Genomic DNA, 25241 nt, shown 5'->3' with positions numbered 1-25241 from the left:
GTTTTGTTTCTGGCTTGACTTCTGAAAGCAGTTTGAGATCTCAGGGAAAAGAGCGACACTAAGCAGGGTTCAGTTCACAATGTTCTGAAGGTTTAATAAGACACACAAGAAATACATTTTGTAACAATCGCTCCAGTCATTTTGATGAGTAGATAGAAAATAAAGAGGCACCAGAGAAAAGGAGGATTGATTCAAGCAGATAAATATCCAGGAAGAAAAACTGTGGAACAATTAATGATACAAATTAAAACAGATTAGAGAGACTTTGTTGAGTTTTCATGGAATGGAACGTAACAGGTTCACAACACTATGCTAAGTAATGCATCACCCTAAATTAACTGTTTATTGTTTACATTTTTGTATTCATTAACACTGCGCGACTCCCGCCAGTCTGCTAATAGAAAAAATATCCCCTGAAGAACCCTGTTGCCGAAATCCAATAGAGTCAGTCTCTACGTTTTCAAAATGGGTATATTCCCATTACACTCAGTTTATCAAAGAGAAGGAAAATAAGATAATAGTCAAGTGCAATCTATAGGTGTGTTCGTAAATGTAATTACATAAAAGGTGTGTTACATCAATCAAGTCTGCACTTTTCAGTGTTATTAAGTTGTCATTGGATGGATTTTTGTCGCGAAACTGGTAGAAATGTACTTAGCGTAACTCTCGCCAAAATGCAACCTAGGTTCTTTTTGTGAATGTACCCGAGTCAAACTTTCGTTTAAAAGCATATTTAGGACAGAATCGCCATTTTTAAGATTTACCGTATTTTCATTTTTCGGTCAAATGGCCTTTTGAATGGGAGTGCTAGGGGCACTTTTATGGTAGCTTCAAAATAGCTATTTTTAAAACACTAAGGCTCAACACAACATGAAACTTTGCACCAAGTATCACCAGGGTCTCTACACCTTAACGAAAGCATTGACAACATTGTTTGTGTACACAGAGTACACTGTGGACTCTGGACTCATAATGCTCATCCTCTCTTATTTCTAGGGCTGGTGATCATTCAAAGATTTCCGGTACCAATACCAATACCATGACTTCGATACTGGTTCCTAAACGATACTTTTTTCGATACCAATTTTATAAAATCCATTTTAACAAAAATAAATTACATTACACATTACAGCACAAATCTTTTTTTATTTATTTTTCAGCTCCTCCTACGTGAGTCCCATCTCTGTGTAAGAGTTTTTCCTGCTACGTGTAACGTTAGACAGCCAATCAGCCGCACTATTAGATCTTGGTAGAAGCATGCTGCGTGCTGATTGGCTCACCGACACTGATGAGATTTACTCCCTATGTATTGAAATTGGGTATTGAATGACGAGGCATTTTTCGATACTCGATACTTTAGAGGCAATTCGCTCGGTGCCTAAAAAGGTATAGATTTCGGTACCCATCCCTACTTATTTCTTCATGTAGCACTGGTGATGCAGAATGACATCACTAATGTTGTTTTTTAGTTTGAAAGAGGCCCAAAAGACAAAGCAGCTATCATAGTGACAAACAGTAGCCAGAAGGATTGTTCACAACCTTACAACCGTTCAACAAAGTTCTATTAATGGGTTATAACTGATCTACACAGCCTCAGTAAATGATACGAGCTTTAAAGTGAGTTTCAAGTCCATTGTTCAGCTGTCTGGCCCGTAACTTTACTGTGATGGTGCACTCTCACTGCTCTCATAGCGTCATTTTCAGCAGCAGCAGGCAGCTGGTTTCAACTAATCTGCTCTAACATCCCTCTGTACACCTGAGTTTGAGAATTGAAAATTCTAATAGTCTCCGGTCAGAATGACCGTTGGAAATAATTCCATCTGCACAATTTAAATTGTGTTCAAATAAGCTACAGTGATTTCGTTCTATTAAAACAACGAACAATCTTTTATCATTTAGAAAAATGACTGTAGACCGTAGTTTGTATTATTTTATTTCCTCTGCCTAGCAAATGGAAAATAGGCCTATTTTAATTCAGATTGACACAATGTTATGTGCATTGATTTAATTATTTATGTAAATTATTTATTATGACAGAGATGCCTGTAGCAAGTAGCCTACATTTCAATATAAATAGTATAAATCTACATTCCTTGATGATATTATTATTTATATAGCCTGCCAGTCAATTGTTTTTAAGCGCAATAAACATGGAAAATACTTGACCGGAACTTTTCCCATTTGGGTGGTAACTTTACAGGTCACATGACCGGCACCAATTTTTTCTACGGGTGCAACTTGTATGGTAGCCTTTGTGTGAAAGGTGAATGGTTCCTGTACTATGTTAAAGAGCTTTGAGTAGTCGTTAAGACTAGAAAAGCGATATATAAATAGTCCATTTACATAGTTCCCTAAGCAGTACTAAAAGAATAATATTGGACTTTGATTCATCAGGTGGTCAGAAACACAACTCCAAATGCAGGATGTTTCTGCATAACTGCTGGATGTGTACTTAAAATGTGATATGTCTATGTTGTGTTCACAATTTGTTTCCGCAGGCCTTAAATAGGCCAAAAAACACAGTTATTGCAGGTTTAAGTAAAAGTAGCAATACCACGATGTGAAATACTCCATTACAAGTTCTTACATTGCAGTAGTACTCCCCAAAACCTGTAAACACTCTGATGTGTACCTGTAAAGTCATCACACTTCCCCGTCACATAAGAGTGCATTCAGTATTATCAGCTAAATGTACTTAAAGGATCAAAAGCTTGTTCAGCTGTGTTGTCATGGTTTTTAGCAGTATGTCTATTTCTGTGTCTGTACTTTAAGAGCTGTTTACACTTGCTTGGCCGTTAAAACTGATTCTGATACAGAAAAAGGACTTCTGTGAATATTATACTACCATATATTGTTATTATTATTACTCATGCATTAATGTGGGGGAATAATTGTACTGTTGTAGTTGGTCAAGGTGTAGATAATTCCTACTACTTTACATGCTGTTAGTTGGTTTAATCCCTTAACAAAGCATCACATTTTATAAGATGATCATATGTTTTGTTGGTAATATAATATATATATATATGTATATATATATATATATATATAAAATATAAATCTGCTAATTCACACACACACACACACACACACACACACACACACACACACACACACACACACACACACTAGAGCATTTGTGTCAAACTCAAGGGCCGCAATCAATTTAGGTTCACAATAGATGTTGGCCCGCCTAGTTGTGCGCCAAACCAAAAACTGTTTTTCAAACTGTAATTACGCGACACTCTTGCTGACTTTGAAACTCAGAAATTCCCCCAGGAGCAGAGTTTTCATACTCAGGCTGTAAAACAGGTTGCTATGAGTCGGCTGTGTGGTAGCTGCTTTTAAAAATGTAATCATTGTTTTGCTTTATTTGCTAAACTCTATGACGGCTAAGGAACTTTTTTGCTGACTTTTTTAGGGCTTTATGTCGACCAAACTGTAAGTGAGAAGACTATATGAGACATGCAATAATATAGTCAAAGATATTAGACTTTTTTTTCGATTAAATAAAAGCATGTTAATAAACTATACATATCTGGCCCTCTTTCCAGTCCCCGAGCCATGACAGCAGTTTTGGGCCTGAATTTCCACTGCTTTTTTTTATACATGCGTGTAAGCTGAACAAATATCCAGAAGCTGTGGTCACACAAAGCCCACATTACATATGCCATTATTCATGACATTACAAAGACTATAAGGTCTTCATTAGTATAATAAAAACACACAGCGGGAAACGCTTACCCGGCCCGGGTTCAAGCCTGGGGGAAGTTTGAGAAATTTCAGCCTGGCCCGACCCAAACCTGACGGGCCTAATTGGTTATATGGTTTATGGCAGAGAAGACTGTCTTTTTATGTACAGTTACAGTTTAACACAAAAAGGATTTTGCCCCTCAAAAACCCAAATCTGAAGGTGAAACATGTCAGAATAACAAAAGACTAACACTGTGACTGGAAGCCACGCAACCAATAAGAATTTATTGTCACAAGCACAATTTGTTACACAAAAATAATGGGTCACATTTACACAATTTATACAGGTCTAGAACTCAATGTACAATTAATAGACTAACTAAATACCAATAGTTAAATATGTACTCACATTGCACACAATATCATTAAAACCTACACAAAAAACGTACTGTGTGAAATTAACACAAGTCGACATAAAAATCACATTATTTACAAAAAAAACATCCATTTGAGATCTTTAGCAAAAGGACTCTGATGTCTGTTCTCCCTTCCGTCCGTCAGAGACATTATACAATCTATCATGTAAAAGCTCCCCCGCTAGAAAGTATTATTCAGTCTCTTAATAGTTCAAAAGGTTATAAAGTAATAAAGTCAAGTAGCCAGAGCTGAAGAACACCGATACACTAGTAAATACTGCGCTTTGCTTGGACGGTATGGCGGTTTTTCCCTTTTTAAAGCAGGCTGGTGAGATTAGCAGTTAGCCTCATGAAGTGCACTTTAAGCCTTAGCTTAGCAACTGTCTGCAATGAGGTTTTTTATTTTTTTTGTATTATTTTTTATTTTGAATTTATACATAGAATCCTTCTACACTCGCATCAGGTTTTGTCTCTAGAGGGGTGGACATCACTACATAAAGTTTACACAGTAAGGTTGATGAGAGAGAGAGAGAGAGAGAGAGAGAGAGAGAGAGAGAGAGGAACAGCAGCAGGCGGAGCCGTGCAGCTTCTCTCCTGCGGCAGTTTGACAGAGGTGGTGTGCAAGAGGCAGATGGAGGTGAACTTCTTCAACACTCAGAAATATTTCTGTGTGTGTGTTGGGGGGGGGCATGTAGTGTTGGGATTGGCATGAACATCAACAATGCTCTCTACAGTCACTGCAGGTACAACCAGAGGAGGCGATCGGTCGAGTACTGGTCCTACTATTATTTATTTTTTTTAACTTTTTTGGCCTTGCTGTGCTGTGAGTGACTGAGTGACATCCTGTCTGGACTGACAGCTGAAGTCAATTGATACACTTACTGTATTCCTGAATGGATGTCACCATGGCTACGTTCAGACTGCAGGCATATCCGATTTGTTTCCATAATCCGATCTTTAAGACAGACTGTATGATCTGTTATTTACAAGTGATCAGATCAGGATTTGTGTCCAGGCAACCTATCTGCATGGGTGTGAACCATGCTGTGAACCAGGCAACTGTGTATTACCCTGTGCGCTCACACTACAATATAATCATGCTGAGAAGTAAAGGGACTGGCGATGCCACATATTTACAGAAACCGTTTGCTGTATGGGATGTTGAGACTGTGATGAGATCTACAGCAGCAGGCGTGATCTGCTGCTCACCCTCACACCCTCTATAGGCATGGTGTCAAACCTATTCTCAACATCTTTAAAAAAAAAGAAGCTATTTCAGTTTTTAATGTGCACAGAGTAAGCCAATGTTTTGCAATCTTTTTTTCTCCACCCAGTTACAATCAGAACTCTGAAACTTTGGCCAACCTTTCTGGAATAGGACAGGTCTGAATTCCTCAACAGATAAGTCATGATTTATTACCATGGTGTAACTTTTTACAGTTAAATCAATTGTGAAGATATCGTGCAGCAGAACTCAGTGTCAGCAACACTATATAATATAGTATAATATATATATATATATATATATATATATATATATATATAATTATAATAATATATAATAACGTATTACTGTAAAATCAATAAATTACAATTTAGGTCAAATTTACTGCAGCGTGTTTCAGTTGTCCAACAACATTAGCTTAAATAATCCTATCAAAAAGACCTGCATGAAACAACTTGATCCGGAACAGATCGGCTGCAGCAGAGACTCTCTGGCTAGTACCTTAAGATGCTACTTTGTGTCAGAGGGACTATTATTACCTATGACATGGACTGTACTAACTGTTAATGCTCTGCAGCAGTTGAGGAGCAGTCACCCTGTAGCTTACTGCCTGAAACATTCAGCGGTGCACGAGCATGGGCCGCGACAACTTGCAGAGCCTTTGCGCTGGAAACAGCCGCGGTGACGTAATTTTATGGCTCGCACACCTCACGCTGGGAACACCGCGGCGACCATAAACCCTAGCTTTAACCCAGCTTCACAGAGCAAGTCTCTTTGTTGTTGACAGCAGAATGACTGATTAGTGTGTAGACAAAAGCGTTACAGAACCCAGGCATTAACTAGTAGTCTAACGCATTATTTTTTTATTTAAGTAACTCTAGTGCCTGTCCACAGCTAATCTTGCGTAGCCTACTACTAGATCCATCAGCCTAATATTTTTTGTGCACATTTCTGTGTGCTCAATCATAATGGGTGGGCCTACCATAAAAAAACGGTATTAAATGGTCCCGGGGCTAAATTATTATAAGACGCAGGCAGCATCTCCTCTGCTCTATCTGTGTCTGAGCTCCCCCATAAACGTAGACAAACGGTGTTCCGTACACTAACGATGTTCCGTACAGTTGACATTTTACCGCCGCTCGCTAAATGAATACTTCCTGGTCATGAATAAAATATATATACTTGTCACCTTCATTTTCCCCTCTCTCATCCCCGACCACCACTGAGACACCCACGGCATTTGTTTCTGTGTGAATCCAGTGAGTTTGATTGATGCGCCCACAGCGCTTGACAATGGAGGGTGGGGAAGCTGAAGTCCCGAAAACAGCTTCTGAGGGGAAATGACCAGAGCAGCGAAAAAGTACAATCAAACGTAATCTATGTTCTCGTAGTACTGTAGTCTGTATGAAGTGATTATTATGTCATCACAAGTTGTTAAATATCACCATTTGTTGAATAAATGCTTTGAAATGGCCTTTTTTTTTTAACATCAACACCCGGCAATGACCGCTTGGCGCCACTGTTGCAGTGCAGCCGGAGCAGCAGGTCTGTATGCATGTCATCCTCTTAAGCAGTTTTCTTTAATGAAGGGTCAATAAAGTTAATGTTAATTACAGAAGTTGACTATTTTAACACTTTGAATTTTCATTCTTTAACAGATCAAACAATTTTGCGCCGTTGATACGCTCTGTATGGAACACCGTTGTGCCTTTGGACTTCGCGTTGAAGGCGGAGGTGTTACTTTCCCCCACTTTTCTCCAAAACTATTGGTCCAAAAGACATCTATCAAAGTGTAAACCAATCAATGGATATTCCCCTGGAGAACTAGCACACAAACTTGCTTGTTTAGCATTCAACAACAGAGCAGTGCTTGCTGAGGTGCGCTGAAAGACGGTAAGTGTACAGAACATCGGGTGAAGTGTGTATGTGAAATTGGCATAGTCCTAAATTTTGGTAATCTGCGTTGCTTGCAGACATGAACCGCGGACAAAAATGGTGCCGATATTATATCGACATCGATATATGAGACTAGATATTGTCTTAGATTTTGGATATCGTAACATTGTGATATGACACAAGTGTTGTCTTTTCCTGGTTTTAAAAGCTGCATTACAGTAAAGTGATGTCATTTTCCAATAGTTAAATAGTGACCAATAGTCAACCCTACAATACCGCCGCAATATCACCCTTGAGGTATTTATTAAAAAATATTGTGATATCTGATTTGTTCCATATCACCATAGCTCTACCATGTGGACATTTTTAGAGAGAGGAAGTGTAAAATCTTGGATAATAATACTGATACTAGTCTCTGACAAATACAGCTATAATCACATGAAGGAAGAGGTTTAACACACTTTGACCGCCTCACAGGGAATTGCAAACCTGTCATGGTGCTCTCAGAGAACGGCAGATTTGGTCCAAAGTATTCTGGAGCACACGGCCATGAGGCAACAAACTTTATTAGAAGACTAGTGTTTCATCGGAGTCAAAAGAGCTAGAATCACGTGACTTCCCTCCTCTGGTCATGCTGGCGCTGAATGCAGGGAACAGTTTCAGCTAGTGATGGTCAAATGAAGCTTCGTGAACCACTGTCTTTATTTTCTGAGATCACTAGATGGCGCTCTCTGTTCAACAAAGGGTTGAAAACACACTGAATTGCCATTCCTTTAACCTTTTTCTTTGAACAGAGAGTGCCATCTAGTGAGCTCAGAAAAAAAGACAGCGGTTCGCAAAGCTTCATTTGACCATCACTAGTTTCAGCAACCTGAATGCCCCAGATCGCCCCATTTCTTCTAAGAGCTCGAGACGATGTGTGTATCATTGTGATGACAGTCAGAGAGCTGATACAGGTTGATTGGTGTGCCTTCCATCTTTACAAAGATGAGGTATGTGTAAGTTCACAGATAAATACTGCAGGCTGCGGAGCCCAAACGGTGAGTGAACTGTGTGTTGTGTATGACACGTGTAGACAGACATCACATCAGCTTTGTGTTGGCGATCCAGCAATATTAGAAAAATGAAACAACATGACAGATGAATGCAAACATCAGTCCAGTTCTGAGAGGGAGAGTGATGGAGAAAAGTTTTTGTTTCTTTACTCAGAGAAGGGTGGGAACATGCCGAGGTCAGCAAAGTCCTCAATGTTGTAGTTGGCTGTTCCCTGGGTGGGATCGCCAGCCATCGGTAACATGTCCTACAGAGACACAGGGACGGGGGATGGGGGGGCAGACATATCACATATCTGTGTACAGTGGTCAGCAGCCAGCAGCTGGAAGACACTCTGACACTTCACAGCAGGGTTTCTAATAGGGATGTAATGATACAATTCATGATTTTAAGTTGACAATACGATTTTCTGACAATTTGTGTAACAGAATGAGCTGCAGACAAATGACTAAAATATTCCTTTATTTGTATAAACTGTGCAGAACAACATGTGTCCTCTTATCAAAAGTAACAGTGAAATAGTATGTTATCTTAAACAACAAAAATTGAATAAAAAATCAATAATTTGATTTTTAAAACAAATCCCACATCAAAAAGACGTAGTGATGTCTGAAGTCAAACGAGTGAAATATAAAGTAGATTTTGCCCTAGGCTGTTTTAAAAGTGCTTTGCCATTCATTTTCTAGCTCAAGCCGTTGTAATGTCTAAGTGTGTGTGTGTGTGTTACCTGGAAGACCTCTGTCTGGCTGGGGTTGGGGTGTGTGTGCTGTTCCCCGGCCTGCTGTGAGTGATGCTGGTTCTGCCACTGGGACCAGACCTCACTGGGACGCCCCTGGAACTGGGCTCCACTCTGACTGCTCTCTCCCGACACATCTGGAATCACACGCAGGGTTATAACTCATGCAGGCGTTTGATTTAACCACAATATATTAAATACAGTTGGATCTGATGAGTATGTACTGTGACACTGTTTTGTCTGGCTGCTGTTAGCAGTGTTATGTGCTGCTCACACTAACAATGCTACTATTATCCTGTGTTTCAAATGACTTTTTGTCTTGCTTTATTATGTATTCACTTCATCATTTAGTAAATGCAAATTCCTCACTCTTAAGTCTTAAATTGAGTCTGATAACACAGACAGGTTGCCCATCTTTACCGTCCATCATAACTCCCTGGGACACAAATATAGAATGCCAACCCACTTGTAGTGATAAGTGATAGTTTGTTAGGCTACATTTACATTGCTATGTTTTGGATTTTAAGCAGAGTTTTGAGCCAAAAGCGATCTCTGTGCACACAAGTGTTTTTAGCTCCAGTAGAATAACTAATCCCTATTTAAACTAACATGCCCAAACCAAAATATCTCATCAACATTCTTGTATACTGGGCATAAACATGAGACACCAGTTGCTGTGTCGGTGTTGCCAAAGGTCTCTGTTTGCGGCCGTTGAGACTGCAACACAATCCCGCAGATTCCAAACCAAAACGGGTCAGAAGTGTTTCCAAATGTCTCCGGTTTAGGGGCTCGGAAACGCCAGAGCAGGGTGAATGAGAGGGGGCTCGGAAACGCCAGAGCAGGGTGAATGAGAGGGGCGAAACGTAGCAAAAGATATATTTGTTTTTTAAACCAATATGTAGCAATGTAAATGTAGCCTTAGTGAACATGTTCACGTTAACAGATTCATGTTAATTCTGTGAGTACCTCGATGACAGAGCAAAATTAATCTTGGTGGTTGCCAGGTTTGTGTGCTCTCTGCCAGCTGGTGTCTGTACTAGCTAAAGATCATGTGTGAGGGAAGACACTCCACTTAACACTGTGACACTGTACAGTCAGAGTGACCTGAGTGCGCCTGTAGTTCAGATATGTGCCTGCGGATGGAGGAAAGTTACGTCATACCATGGGTTGAGGATTCATCAGGGGAAGAGAAAGTGTTTAGGAAACCAGAGACAGGGGCCTCGTATTGACTACCTTCTGCCAAAAGAGTGAAGTCAGTCGAATGAAGCACAGCAACTGGACCCAAACCACAGCTTGCAGTGCGTCAGCACCACTGTCATGGAGAAAGTACCCTCAAGCACAGAGAATCCCACCCAACTTTCCAGACCCACAATCGAGAGGAGGCTGGTCGGGCACAGACCATGTGTGAAATGGCCAGCTGCTGCCGTCAAGAAACAGTGGGAAGCAAACAACAGCGATTTGTCCCTGACCCTAGAGCAACTTAAAGGCACAGCGGAAAAGAAGTTGGAGAGTATGGGGGACATCATCCACCGGTATGGAGCAGAACGCTTTGGTATACAAGAAGGGAAAGGCCAGAAAAAGTCTCCAACTGTGCCAACCTCCAGGAGTCAACAAGAGATCAAGTGCCTCATCCAACAGAGGAGGCAACTTCGGAAGCAGTGGAAGAAAGCCTTGGAGGGGGAAAAGGATTAAGGTGCTTCAAGCTGACATCAAAAACCGATTGGCATCCCTCTGCAGAGCAGAAAACCTACGCAGAAGGAAAAAAGAAAGACCTAGAACACAGTTCTACAAAGACCCCTTCAAGTTTCTAAAAAGCCTTTTCATTAGAAGGCAGCAAGGAAAGAACTGGAAGATCACCTGAAAGCGACACACTCTGATCCAAGACAGCATGAACGGATGACCATTCCACCAGACATCCCACCAATCAACTCAGATCAAATCAGATGGAGACTGGTCCCCCGACCTGCAGAGAAGTAGAATGGGCAGTACAACGGGCAAGGGCGGCATCAGCCCAAGGACCTAATGGAATCCCATACAAGGTGTACAAGAATGCGCTGAGGTTGTCCTGAGGTTTCTTTGAAAGCTCATGAGAACAGTGTGGCAGAGGAAGATGGTGCCCAAAGTGTGGCGTAGGGCAGGAGGGGTCCTGATCCCAAAGGAGAAGAAGGCAGAGAACATCAGCCAGTTTCGGCCAATATCCTTACTAAATGTAGAGGGTAAAATCTTCTTCAGCGTCATTGCTAAAAGGATGTCCGAATACCTTCAAAGAAATAAGTACATTGATACATTGGTACGGAAAGCAGGATCTCAGGTTTTTCTTGATGCTTGGAACACTCTAGCATGATCTGGCACCAGATCCAGACCGCAAAGGCGAGGAAAAAGGACCTCCATGTCGTCTTTTTGGACCTTGCTAATGCCTTTGGGTCAGTGCCCCATGAACTCCTGTGGGCCGCCTTCACCTTCTTTCACATTCTGGACACCATTACAACCCTGGTTAAATCCTACTTCCAAGCAGTTCTGCTTTACCACGGCTGATTTTACCACGTCTTGGCAATCCTTGGAAGTTGGTATCATGGCAGGATGCACGATCTCAACCCTGGCCATTACAATGGCAATGGAGGTCATCATCCGGGCGTCAAAATAGGGAGTGGGTGGGCAGCGGCTTAACACGGGCACACGCCTTCCTCCCCTCAGAGCCTTTATGGATGACATCACTACTCTGACCACCACTGCTCCATGTACCAAGAAACTGCTCGAAAAACTGGAGGAGAACATCAGCTGGGCTCGCATGAAGATAAAGCCATCAAAGTCACACAGCATCTCCATTGTCAAGGGAGTGCTCTCTGACTGCAGATTCTTCATTGGAGAGGAGCCCATCCCAACAGTGTCTGACCAGCCTCTTAAGAACCTCGGGAAGTAGGGCTGCACGATATGAGAAAAATATCTAATTGCGATTATTTTTGACTGATATTGCGATTGCAATATGATACGATATTGAAGGGAATGATCATGTTTGTGTCATTATTCTCATTTTCACTGACTAATATTACATCTTAAAAAATTTAAATGATTATAGTGTGATTTTTCCGAGGATCTGTACCAAACAAAGAGGTTTTCTGTAGTCTGTAGGATAGGATTTGTAGGCCAGGACGTCTCTGAAGCACCACAATACTTCATTCAGAATGGTTTGACACATATTTTGCCTTTAACAAATATCAATATCCAAATCTGTGATTTGGATATTGCACTAGCCCTACTCGGAAGGTGGTATGATGCCAGCCTAAAGGATAAAGATCAGGTACAGCAGCTGCGGAAGGAAATCAGAAGTGGGCTCCTGGCAATCGACAACACTCAGCTGCCTGGAAGATTGAAGGCCGGGTGTTTACAATTTGGCCTTCTTCCCCGAGTGCTGTGGACCCTTTCCATTTTTGAGATCCCTATCTCAACAGTGGAGAAGTTGGAAAGAGGAATCACAGGCTAGATCAAGAAATGGCTTGGAGTGCCTCGATGCCTTACCACCATATGCCTCTACAGAGATTGCGCCCTCAAACTGCCCCTCACCAGTCTCACCAGAGGAATTCAAGTGTGCTAAAGTAAGACTCCAGATGACACTGATTGAATCTTGTGATGCAATGGTGAGTAACAACGCACCAACCTTGGTGGCAGGCTGCAAATGGAGACCAGCCAGTGCGGTGGAGGAGGCAGTAGTCGCTCTCAGACTTGCGGACATAGTGGGGCATGTCCAGCAGGGAAGGAGAGGCCTGGAATACAGCCACGGCACCAGAACGGAGGAAATTGGTGGTGAAGGAAATACACCGGCAGGAGGAAGCAGCAAGGTGGGCCAAGGCAGTTACCCTTGGTAAACAGGGACAGTGGACACGTTGGGAGAGTGTGGAGAGAAGGAGGATCAGCTGGAAGGAGTTGTGGAGCATGGAAGCGAAGCGAATCAGCTTCATCATCAGGACTACATACGGTGTTCTTCCAACACCTAGCAATCTCCATCAGTGGTTGGGTGAAGATCCAGGATGTGCCCTCTGCTCCAGGCCAGGTTCTCTCAAGAACATACTGACCGGGTGTAGAGTCAGCCTCACCCAGGGACATTACGCCTGGCGTCATAACCAAGTCCTTAAGATCCTCGAAGCCACCCTGGAAAACAAACGGAATGCTTCCAACTCCCTACCACCATCAGCACCCAATCCACTGCAGATCAACTTTGTCCGCATGGGGGCAAAGGTAGCCATGTGCAGCCCCACTTCTCTGGAGCATGGTCAGCTTTGAGGGGCCTGTGACTGGAAGATGCTAGTGGATGTTGGTCGGCGGCTCGTTTTTCCTCCAGAGATTGCAATCACCACACTTAGGCCTGACATAGTTCTCTGGTCCCCCTCTTTGAAGAAGGTCTTCATCATCAAACTCACTGTACCCTGGGAGGACTCAGTGGATGAGGCATACGAGTGAAAACAGCTACGCTATGCTGAGCTAGCTGTTGAAGCACAATATCAGGGATGGAAAACTGAAGTCCGTCCAGTGGAGGTGGGGTGCAGGGGGTTCGTGGCAGTGTCTACCACCAGACTGCTTAGAGACCTGGGAATCAGAGGCCAGAGCCTGCGCCAGGCCATCAAAGCAATATCTGAGGCAGCTGAGAGAAGCAGCCAGCGGCTGTGGTAAAGGGACAAGACTCCTGCTGGGCTCCGGCTTGATTGGGTGATTGGGGGGATACACTGTGGGGCCTTTCTCAGCCGAGGATGCCCACCTGAAAACTCCACTGTGTCAACTATCGTGTCAAGTCAATTTAAAGACTCACAGTCTTCCAAATTAAAAATGAAATTCAATCCATATCATATCAACAATTTAAGCTGTTCAACTTAATAGTTTTGAACCAGGAACTTAAGCATTTGGATCACGAAACTCATGAAATAAATAAATAAATCCACCGACATTGCATACTAGGGTTGCACAATATTGACAAAATGTGATATTGCGATATCGATTACGAATATTGCGATATTGATATTAATTTCGATATCTTTAAAGATATGTAAAACGACAAAAAGTTACGGAAAAACTCATCAAAATAGATTCATAACAAGTTTTCTTACAACACAAGGTTTATTTCAACTGAGTGTCATATTGGACTGGTACAACACGAATAAATAAATAACGACCATGTCTACAGAACAGGACATGCTTTACTGGTTGTACAGTACAAAATAAATAAAGAGACCAGGACGCAACTTTTCTTTCGCTTCTCTGATTCGTTCCGTTTAGTTGTCTCTATTTCTTCACTTACACTGTCACTCTGTCGAAATATTCACACACACATAGGGTTTGTCACGTAGTGGACCCATGCGCTGACGTGCACTAACATGTGCAAGTGACACGGTAACTGACCACTGAGACATGATCATTATAGTGTTTCAAGCAGGCTCTAAATCGAACACAACTAAGCCACACAGCCAACAGACGGGACGCAGCGCTCCACAAAATAAACAAAATATTGCATACTTATTGCGACACTTTCGATATATTGCAATAATGATATTGAGTCTATATATCTTGCACCTCTAGATATAATATTGCGCAACGTGATATTGCGATAACAATATTGAGTCGATATATCTTGCACCCCTATTGCATACCTTCTGTTGCTAAAGGTAATGTGGTCAATGTAAGTATAGTAATGGTATAAGTAATGGTAAACGTAAATATAAGTATCAGATTGGCAGATACCCAATATCACAAATACAGAGCAGGGAAAAGGCAGAGTCCATCTTTAGAAAAATGTTTGTCCCCGTTGCCATAAAAATATCTTAATCAGTAAGCACAGCCACAGTTTGAAACCATCTTGTTACCTCAGCTCAATGTGCATCATATCTATTTATTTACCACGGATCCAGTCCTCACCATGGAGCACCTGCTGCTGCTTTTAATGTACAGTAGCTTGTATTGTGTATGGAGTGTTTATGTAAATGTGTTTTAATGTGTCCTGTCTGGATGTGATATGATGTGTTTTAATGAACCCTTTTTAATTGCAGTCTTTGTATGTGCAAACCATCTACGCAAAACAGTAGACAATTACATTTTTCTTATCTATATAAATATGTAACATAAGGACAGCAAAAATAGTTATCACATTTATACATCCAAAAATATATAAAATATGATAAGATCAGAGTCTAAAGTGCTTTGTGCTAATACATTCGTTTTGAAGTGCTTTTTGCTAATGCTTGCTCTATAACAACAAATGCCTGTGCATCAGAGTTCAAATATCCAACAGCCTTGGGGATAAGTGCTTTTCCGCAGGCGAGCTTAAACTCTGGAATCGCCTTCTGGAGGGGATTTGAAGAAGGAGCTACAGGGTTAGAGAAGTCAGCGATCACTTTCTGTGCCTTGCATCTGATACGTGTGGCACATATGGAGGAGACAGAGGAAAGGCCACAGCCAATGATCTTAGACGCGGTGCAAACAACTCTTTCTAACTGTTCCCTCTCAGGGGCGGGGGACTTTCTTTTTGTAACTCTTTCTCTCGCTCATACACAAACAAACACATTGCCTGGATGGCAATTCTAAACAGCAGCTACACACTCCGACAACAGATGTGGATATACAGACATGTAAACACACACACACACCCTTGCAGGGGAACATTCTTGTTGTTTCACAGTAATAAAGAAAATGCTCATCTCATCTCCACGCAGAAACAAGAGAGAGGCTGAGCCGCTGATAGAGAGAGGGAAGAGAGCAGATGTAAAAAAATAAAAATACAGTGGAAAAGTAATTAACCAAACACATAGGAGACTGGTTGTGTATACATGAAGTGGAAAGCATTCACGATAATGAAAAAAACAGAGCTTATCATAACTCAATACTGATGAACACAGGCAACAACAGAGGAAATGAATGGCACTGGCTGTAACTGACTTCATCCTTCTAATGGGCTGGCAGCAAAGAGAGAACGAATGAGGGAGTGTAAAAATCAAACTCCCAAAATCAGCCTGAGAGAAAGAACAAAAGAGAGGAAATAAAGAATAGATGAATGAGGTAGCAGAGAGAGAGATAATCCATTTGGCTAATGTGTGTGACCATTAAAAGGCTATCAAGTAGCCGTTGCATGCTGGACAGGCTTTATTCCTACAGCAGTGTAGACGACAAACAGCAGCAGGCCTGAGCAGCTAGCTGATGAACCATCGCTGACTGAACACACTCAAACATTCTCTTTGTGTTCTATGGTGTGTGGCTCCAGGAAACAAGATCCCACTCAATTAACCACTTTGATTCAGAGGGAAATTTTGTAGAAATAATTTTCAGGTTTTCAGGTTATTTCCACAATTACTAGATTAATTTGGTCTAAAAAAGTAGAAAAATGCTGTTAATAATTCCCAGAGTCCAAGGTGATGTTTGTTCATCTTGTTTGTTTTGTCTGACCAACTTTTGGTCCCCAAAAACACACTGCAGTTTCTGGCTGGATTACAAAGCTTCTGGAATTGCACAGAATAACTTGTTGATGTGACATAGCTCTCTCCTCCTAGTCTCGCTTTGCCAGACCTTCCTCCACAGCGCTGCGGAGGAAGGTCTGGCTAGTCCACATAGCATTCCTGGGTGGGAGAAAAACATGCTCTGGTTTATTGGCATTTCTTTAAACCAATCACAATTGGGCGGGGCTAAGCGCATGCGTGCATGGTGCTTCTGCAAAAGAGCCTCGGGAAGGAACTTGTTTTGGTGGAACATGTGTAGGCCTAAGTTCAAAAGTTGTTTTAGTTGTGCAACAGAAAACTCATATTGGACAGATAATCTAGCTAGCTGTCTAGATTTACCCTGCAGAGATCTGAGGAGCAGTTAACCCTAGTCCTCATAAATCCACCGGGGTTTAGAATGCCAAAACACAGGAAGAGGAAGGTGACAGACATCCGGCCAAAAAGAGGGACATCCAGCAGAATTTCCGGCGGCAACGGAGCAATCCCGGAAGTGGAAGGTCGTAGATATAGACTACTCTCCTCCTAATAAAAAAAAGTAAATCTCTTGATCTGGAGATATTGAATATGACATTAAACGTGTAGTTTGTTGTCGTATACAACATTGTCAGCCTCAGAGGGTGACTGTCAATAGGTCCTCGGTGGAGAGGGTGGACAGCTTCAAGTACCTTGGTGTCCACATCACCGAGGGTCTGACCTGGAGGCTAAATACTGACTCAGCGGTGAGAAACGCAATGCAGAGACTTTTTCACCTCAGACGCCTCCGGGTATCTGCCTGGTACAGAAGCAGCAACGAACAGGACCGCCAGGCACTGCAGAGAGCGGTTTGTTTGGCTGACAATACAATAGGCGGTATCCTACCCTGCATACAGGTTATTTACACCAGGTGTTGCAAGAAAAAAGGCTAGGAGAATCACTAAAGATCCAAACCACCCTGGTAACAGCCTTTTCTCCCTGGTGTGGTTAGAGAAAAGCTACCAGATACACCAAGCTAGATATCTTACTCTTAAAGGTCCTATGACATGCTGCTTTTTGGATGCTTTTATATAGGCCTTAGTGGTCCCCTAATACTGTGTCTGAAGTCTCTTTCCCGAAATTCAGCCTTGGTGCAGAATTACAGCCACTGGAGCCAGTCCCACAATGAGCTATACTTAGGATGTGCCATTTCTGTGTCTGTAGCTTTAAATGCTATTGAGGAGGAGGGGAGGCGGGCAAAGCAGAGAAAGGGGAGGTAACCTTCCTCCTTATGACGTCATAAGGAGGAGATTCCAGATTGGCCCATCTGAGCTTTCTTTTCTCGAAGGCAGAGCAGGATACCCAGAGCTTGGTTTACATCTATCGCCATTTCTAGCCACTGGGGGGACCATAGGCAGGCTAGGGGAACTCACATTAATGTTAAAAAACCTCATAAAGTGAAATTTTCATGCCATGGGACGTTTAACTAAAAAGGTGGACCTCTGTTGCGATAATTTCTATAATGTTGTCAGACATGAATTTGAGCATGTCAGTGGTAAAACAAGCACTTTTTGTGGACATAAATTGAAGGTTTGCAATTGCCCAATAACCTACATTGTAGATTGTTTCACTGCAGCCATGTTGAAAATCCCGAGTTATCCTTTAATATACAGTAAAAGAGTATGGAGTCTGGCCACCAAACACAATGTTCTGCTGTTATAATAAATATTTCAAACGTGAGTTGTCTGACTGAACTTCATTTATACCCGTCTGTCAGTGGAAAAGGATGTGTTCTTAAGTAGTGTTCAGATGCACTTATCAGAGGCAACGTGCTGTGTTAAAAGGCTGGTGTGTATGAGCTGTTAACGCAGTGTGCCTGCTGTCTGCTTTGCTTCCCCATCCGTGTAATTACGTCTGTACAAGGGGAAAAAAAACAAGCCAGTAAGGCTTAAAAGCAATGAAATGGCTTTCCTATTTGAATTGAATACATGTAACCTGGTCTCAGTTACGGTCTGAAGACGGCAACAATCTTTTCTTTTTCTCTCTTTTCTCTAATGTTAAAGGATCTTCCAGAGCTCAGCAGGGGTTGATGTAATTACTTGTGGCATATCTTTGGAATCTGAAACTTTTTGATGTAAAAAGTACCCTCCAACACACATTTTGCAAGGAACCACCTCAGCACTGTTACATATCTAACTCACTGAAGGAGTATTAATGGTGCCTTCACATGGACACGAGAAGTGGAAACATTTGCAAACAACCTGTGACACACACAGATATTTTTAAAATGGTGACGGTCATGGAAATCTACACAGTTCATTTCTTGCCTCAAAAATTCTATTTTGTGATCAAATAGCATATGAAACTGCTGTCCAGCATTGTGCATTGTGGGACAAAGAAGGCGAGGTAGACCGGTCCCATGCATACTGGAGATGTTTTCGGAATCAGTACGACTTCTGGGTATTTTTTGGCATACTGCAGATTTTGCTTTTGTTTGCATACCGCATACTACATGCTACATCTTGGCCGGATCAGTTCGTACTGCTAGTATAGTAGGCAGTTTTGAACACAGTCCATGCGTTCCCACTGTCTCTCTCTCCCTACATCTGGCATCCACCCTGCATCACTGTCATTTGTTTTTGCAGCTCTGCTGTATGCTATAGTTCAAAGACCTTTCAGTTTCAACTCCTCTCTGTCCACTGGAGAAGGTGACAGCATGGGGAGAGTGACACATTTCAGCTCTATTGTTCATTCTCCTTTCCAAAACAGTGGCACTATGTCCTGCCCAACTTTTGCTGATTTATATACAAATGTAACTAGGAATAATTAAAAGGGTTCAGTGATAATTTGGTTCAGTGTCAGTATAGTTTAATGACTAATCGTGATAATCAATGACAAACATATGGTTAGGATTGGGCATCGAGAACCAGTTCCAACTTGGAATGGTTTCAAAAGTTCCAATGGAATCGTTTTTTTTTATTGCAATTGTTTGGAAATTTGGTTTCGAATCCAATCATCAGTTTTAAATTTAACACGCGCATGTTTTGGTTTCCGTAGTGGCCGCCATACTTCCAGGCTCTTGTTGTGTTGCAGCCGTGGAGCACAGTAAACGGCGCTCTAAAGTGTGGCTTTATTTCACGCCAGAAAAGCCCAGTAAACTGTAAATCACCATTGAATAAAAATAAAAATGATACTCTTATTTGCGAAATAAGCATGTGACCCATTTCAACTCCTTCCCTCAAAGAATCGGAATCAAGAATCGATAAGAACCGGAATAGAAAGGAAGAATCGGATTGGAATCAGAATTGTTAAGTAGGGGTTAATGCCCGACGAGGTGTCCATTGTCTGGTATTAATGGACGCCCGCGAAGCATGAACCGTCTGACGCCAAAGTTCATTAATACCTGACATGGACACCTTGAAGGGCATTAACCCACTTATACCATGGTCACTTGCCAAATAATTTTTTTTAAACATTAATTCATATTTTAATACGTTTTACAATCAAATTGTAAAGTTTTTCCAAACAATAACTCTGTTTCCCTGGTTATGCCTGAGGGTTTGACTAATACCTAGAACAATCATTCCCATCCCATAAGGTTTTTATGCAATGCAAACATTGTTCAATGCTTCAGGGAATAGAACGGACCTTAGATACGACTTGCCACCGTGAGATATTTATAGTCCGTTCAGTACACCGTAAAACCCTTCAGCTCAGCTACGAGCCAGAGAGCTAACGCTATGCTAGCAAGATTCAAAGTCAATAACATTGTGTACAGTTGGCAATCACTAAAAACAATTTGACAGTATGTTTAACAAAAAGACAAGCTAGCTATCCAGCCATGTCATTGTCCCCAAAACAATATAATGACTTTTACGAACAAATTTTATCCGTGATGTGTAACGTTACTGTTGGCCGTCAGCCTAAAGTAGCGACCTGAACAGTGAACGGGATGTGAGAAAACGTTATTCGCTGTGAAACAAAGTTATTCCAGAGGGGCAGTGTAACTTACTTCTTGCAGCTTGTGTGTTAGCGCCATCTTGTGGTGTTCAGAGGACGAGGCACTGAATCACAACACAGTGTTGGAAATAACAGATTCACATTTCCTTTTTGTTTTAATGTAGCGCATTAATTTAGAACAGTACACAGTCAGTTTCACTGGAACTCCTTTAGTAGGTGTCCTATGACACTTTTTTATGAACACCGTGCAGCCAATCAGAACCGAGTATTCACCCAGACTATCAAAACGATGCCCAACCTAAATATAGCTGTTAAAAATTGTTTGACGTCCAAAGGTTTGTCTGATGTAATGTAGAACAATGGTCTTTATTTGATTACTCTAAATGCAATTTTGTATTGGTATTCACATGGTGGTATATAATAGTTTTCTTTGATTTCAATGTCACCAAGCCCTACCGAATAAGATTTTCACGGGACAGAACCTGTGCTGTAGATATGTTTCATTCACATGTTGTTCCTCAGTTTCTGTGTTCATGATTATGTTTGCACACAGACAGATGCAGACACACAGAGACTTCCACAGCAAATTAATGTTCTACAGTCCACACCACACAGGTGGGACATTACAATACATCACCCAGTAATAAATGAGGATACAAAAAAGAGGAAGGCTCACCAAAAGCTGTGCTGCGGTTTGTCAGTCCTGAGTAGGCGTTGCCGCTGGGGGAGGAAGTGGCCGGGGATGAGAGGGGACTGTAGGAGGCCGGGTCCGTCTGGTAGCTGTGGCCAGAACCAATACCAAAGGGACTGGACTGGGCTTTACTGGGCTGGGGAGCACAGATACTGGTTACCTATACAGCATATCAGGGCTGCAGAGTTCAAAGCTCACTGCACTCTGGCTATTTTAATTAGGCTTCCTGAAAACACACTATGATTACTTATGAATGCCTACCATAGGCATTAAATATGCAAAAGCTTTATTTTCGAATTTGAACATGCTTTGTAATTAATTTAAATGAGTTAATAACCATTTTTTACACGCATGAAAAATGTCTGAAACAGTAATAAACATTATTTCCATGAGTTGGCCAAACTACAAGATGAAACTCCAGCTGCTGTATTTGTGTAACATTATTTTAGGTATTATTACAGGTAGTAAGCACCAGCAAATAATAATAATAATAATAGCTTGGATTTTTAGAGTGCCTTTCAAGGGACCCAAGGACGCTCTACATGAAGGCAACGCACAAACAGAACGAACAAAACTAATTAATGGAATTAGTGGTGCTTTTCATTAGTTAGTTTAATTTGCCTTTAACGTGATGAAAGAGAAAACATTTTATAAAAAAAAGCCATTCTACAGTACTCTTTGTTCACAAAACACTTGGTTCAATTATTGCATTGCAAAACTTGCTACTTACTTACTTAACTTACTACGTACTATTATTTAGTGTTTAACTGTTGTTAGGTCCTTATTAAATGTTTCCATAGACAATACTTTGTGACTCACAGTATGTGACTCTCCTGGTTTTAACAATAATAACTTTGATAAAAAGCAGAAGGTACAAGCTTGTGTACAGAAAATGATAACTATTTGTTGTTGTAACTTTGCTTAGTCACAAAAAACAAAAACAGAGATACAATGTATCGCCAATGCATTTCTGTTTGCTTCAAAAAATGTGCATGTTAAGTTTGGGTTATTGTTCAGGTCGCAACTGTGTTGAGAAATTTTACAGCAACAGTGACAATGGCCATAGGAATTAACTAAATGTTGAGGATTTAAATACTATTATATACTGACAGTGCTGCTGCTATTCAAGACATAATATTCCATTTCATATTTACTTTGCTCCTGTAATTCAAACACCCAGCTGTTGCAAGGACGTCAGCCCAAAATACATGTTGGGGGCTAGTTGTGGTTCCAAAACAACTTGATGACTTTGTGCCACAATCTTCTTTCATTCCTTAGACACAAGTCATTGTTTTAGGCAAATGGGCTTTTCCAACATTGGGCAACTGCATTAAATAATTCCAGGTTTACCTACGTACTGCAGGACACATCTATCACCCAGTATGATGTCTTAATGTCTGTGTTTAGAGATGGTGAAAACATACAACCCTCTTTTTCCCCTCATATCATCTGGCTCTAGTTATTGTGATGAATTTAGTGGTTACTGAAAACCACAGAATTCAGTCCAATAGAATGACCTGACAAGTGCAGCAGTGTGTGTGGAAGACAGATGAGCCTGTTAAGAAACATATGCTCAGCACATTCCATTAGCAAGATTGTGAAACACACGCACACACCCACACGCACGCGCACGCACACGCGCGCGCGCACGCACGCACGCACGCACGCACACACACACACACACACACACACACACACACACACACACACACACACATAAATAACAAACATGACCAATAAGATAAGTCCATCTGTTAACAGAGACCAGAGATAGGAGTCTGGGGAGAGAAAATTAGTTTGGCAGCCATGGCTGACTTTATTATTGATACAGAGAGCAATGGTTTCACATACAGTAATAATTGTGTGTGTTTGCTTTCATTTGTGTGTTTTACCTGTCCAGAGAAGGGGGGTCGGTTGCCTGACCATGCCACCTGACCGGGATTAAGCTGTCTGGAGATCTGCGCTAGATTCTGATTAGATGAGCCTGATGGCTGGATGTCGTTCACACCAGGGACATGGATCACAGAGGAACTGTGAGCACAAAGACACACACACACACACACACACACACACACACACACACACACACACACACACACACACACACACACACACACACACACACACACAGTCAGTTTTCACTTTTCTCTATAGACACACTACTATCACACCATAGGCTTAGTCTCGCTTTGCCAGACCCTCCTCCAAAGCGCACTGAAGGAAGTTCTGGCTACTCAACGTAGCATTCGGGATGGGAGGAAAACGTGCTCTGGTTTATTGGCATTTCATTTACAGTTTTTGCTGATTGCTTACACACTAAAAGTGAATGCTTAGACAAAAGCATCAAAACCCCTAACTTTTGTAACCATGCCTTAAACAAAGGCACCAAAAGTACAAACACGTTTTCTGCTTTGCACTATGTTTGCAATTCTGCAACACACTTCTTGCAAAACACTAGACACTGTTAGAAACTTTGTTCAAGAATGAAAACTCTTGCAATTATTTGGGGAAACACTTCAAAATGCAAAACACTATTGGCAACACACCCAGACACATGATCACCTTCTGTGCCGCTATTTGTCTGCAAGGAGTTCTCCATCACCATGGCACTCTAGGTGCCTACAATACTGCACACGTAATCACATTTCTGGATGCACTACATAATTTAGTTGTACAGGACGGACCACAGCAGGCCAGGTTTGGTGTCATCTGGGATAATGTTAGTTTCCACCATGCTGCTCTGGTCCGGGACTGGTTCACCAACCACTGATGTAACTTCACAGCATTGAGATTGAGAAATTCTTTTCAGCTTGGCATTGGAAAGTTTATGACCGCCAGCCACATACCCGCATGCCTCTTCTGCAAGCAATGGAAGATGGAATTGCTTGTGATGTGAATGAACTGAAATAAACCATCCACCCCATCCTTTACAAACCACAAAACCACAACAATTGTTTTTCATTTAAATTATTTGCAAGTATTTTTTCATTGTTTTTTGTTTGTTTACAGTAACATGTATTGATTACTGTATTGTAATTCTACTTTTCGTTGTGTTTTTGTACAAATCTGCAATTCATTGCATCCATTGAAATGTTGGTAGATGTTCTGTACTTTAACAATCTTTTACAGAAACCTGTATGAGAAAATAGGTATACAAAGTACTAAAAAGAGCAGTGTTTTGTATAAAGTGTATAAAGTGTGTTGTTGCTGCTTTGAAAGAGTAATTCAAGTGGTGCATGTGACTATCATTTTGTTGAAAAAATGCCATTTTGAGAAAGGATTGTTACATTTTGATTGCAGAGTTTCATATCGACATAGAATTGAGATATTTATCTTCAAGTGTTGTGTCTTCTTTGGCTTGTGTGAAGAGTTTTGACACAATGAGCCACGTGTGTAAGCAGTCGGTGAGTGACACTCCCAACGCTGCACTACTCTGCAGTAAATAACACACATCGCGTACCTGAAGCTTTTGCCAGAGTGTCCCTGCTGGAAGATAGGGGAGCTCTGCGAGTAGAGCTGCTGGCCTCCAGCTGTAGAGGAGGGAACCATCATCTTCTTATCTCCCGCTACACAAACACACACATACCAGGGTCAGCATTTTAGAAATAACAGAGAGGAGAGACCACAGGTGATAAAAAAAAAAACTATCAGGACACGTGTGTGTGTGTGTGTGTGTGTGTGTGTGTGTGTGTGTGTGTGTGTGTGTGTGTCGTACAGCCAGAGATGCCAGTGTACATCTCAGAAAAGCGTGGGTCTCTCTCCTGGGAGAACAGGATTTCTGTTTTGTCGATGTTCTTCCCGGCCTCATGGACTCCGCTGCTGACGCTGGCCACAGGCACCTGAGGGGGGGGGGAAAGAAGCGGTAGGAGGGCATAAGGGATGACGTTAGGGATGATAGACCTAGGTCACAAAAATGAACACAAACAACCCACAAGCAGTCTGCATAGACACAAGTCCAACGGATGTCAGAGGAGGCAGCACTGAGCAGATTAATCCCCTTTCTCCAACATGGTGGCTATGTTTGTCTATCAAACGCAACGCGGAGTGCAAAGCTTAATTTATGGTCGCCGCGGTTTTCCGGCCGTGAGATCAGCACGCCATAAAATTATGTTACCATGGCTGTCCTTTCCAGCGCGAAGGCTCCGCA

The 25241-nt window shown here is 41.7% G+C and overlaps 1 protein-coding gene across 3 annotated transcripts in view; it reads right to left on the bottom strand.

The window, feature by feature from the left end:
- Positions 1 to 3952: 3952 nt before the first annotated feature.
- Positions 3953 to 25241, bottom strand: part of arnt2 (aryl-hydrocarbon receptor nuclear translocator 2) — a 73126-nt gene continuing 51837 nt past the window's right edge. For all 3 annotated transcript variants that reach the window (XM_078258413.1, XM_078258581.1, XM_078258491.1), the window contains 6 exons: positions 24810 to 24933; positions 24555 to 24660; positions 22987 to 23125; positions 21080 to 21230; positions 9011 to 9156; positions 3953 to 8530 (listed from right to left, as the gene is read on the bottom strand). In XM_078258413.1, coding sequence (XP_078114539.1) covers positions 8432 to 8530; positions 9011 to 9156; positions 21080 to 21230; positions 22987 to 23125; positions 24555 to 24660; positions 24810 to 24933 — 765 coding nt within the window. In that variant the 3' untranslated portion in view covers positions 3953 to 8431. The remainder of the gene's footprint in view (positions 8531 to 9010; positions 9157 to 21079; positions 21231 to 22986; positions 23126 to 24554; positions 24661 to 24809; positions 24934 to 25241) is intronic.

The sequence above is a fragment of the Sander vitreus genome, chromosome 1, assembly GCF_031162955.1.
Source record: "Sander vitreus isolate 19-12246 chromosome 1, sanVit1, whole genome shotgun sequence".
NCBI lineage: Eukaryota > Metazoa > Chordata > Actinopteri > Perciformes > Percidae > Sander > Sander vitreus.
This window is presented reverse-complemented; position numbering and strand designations above follow the sequence as displayed.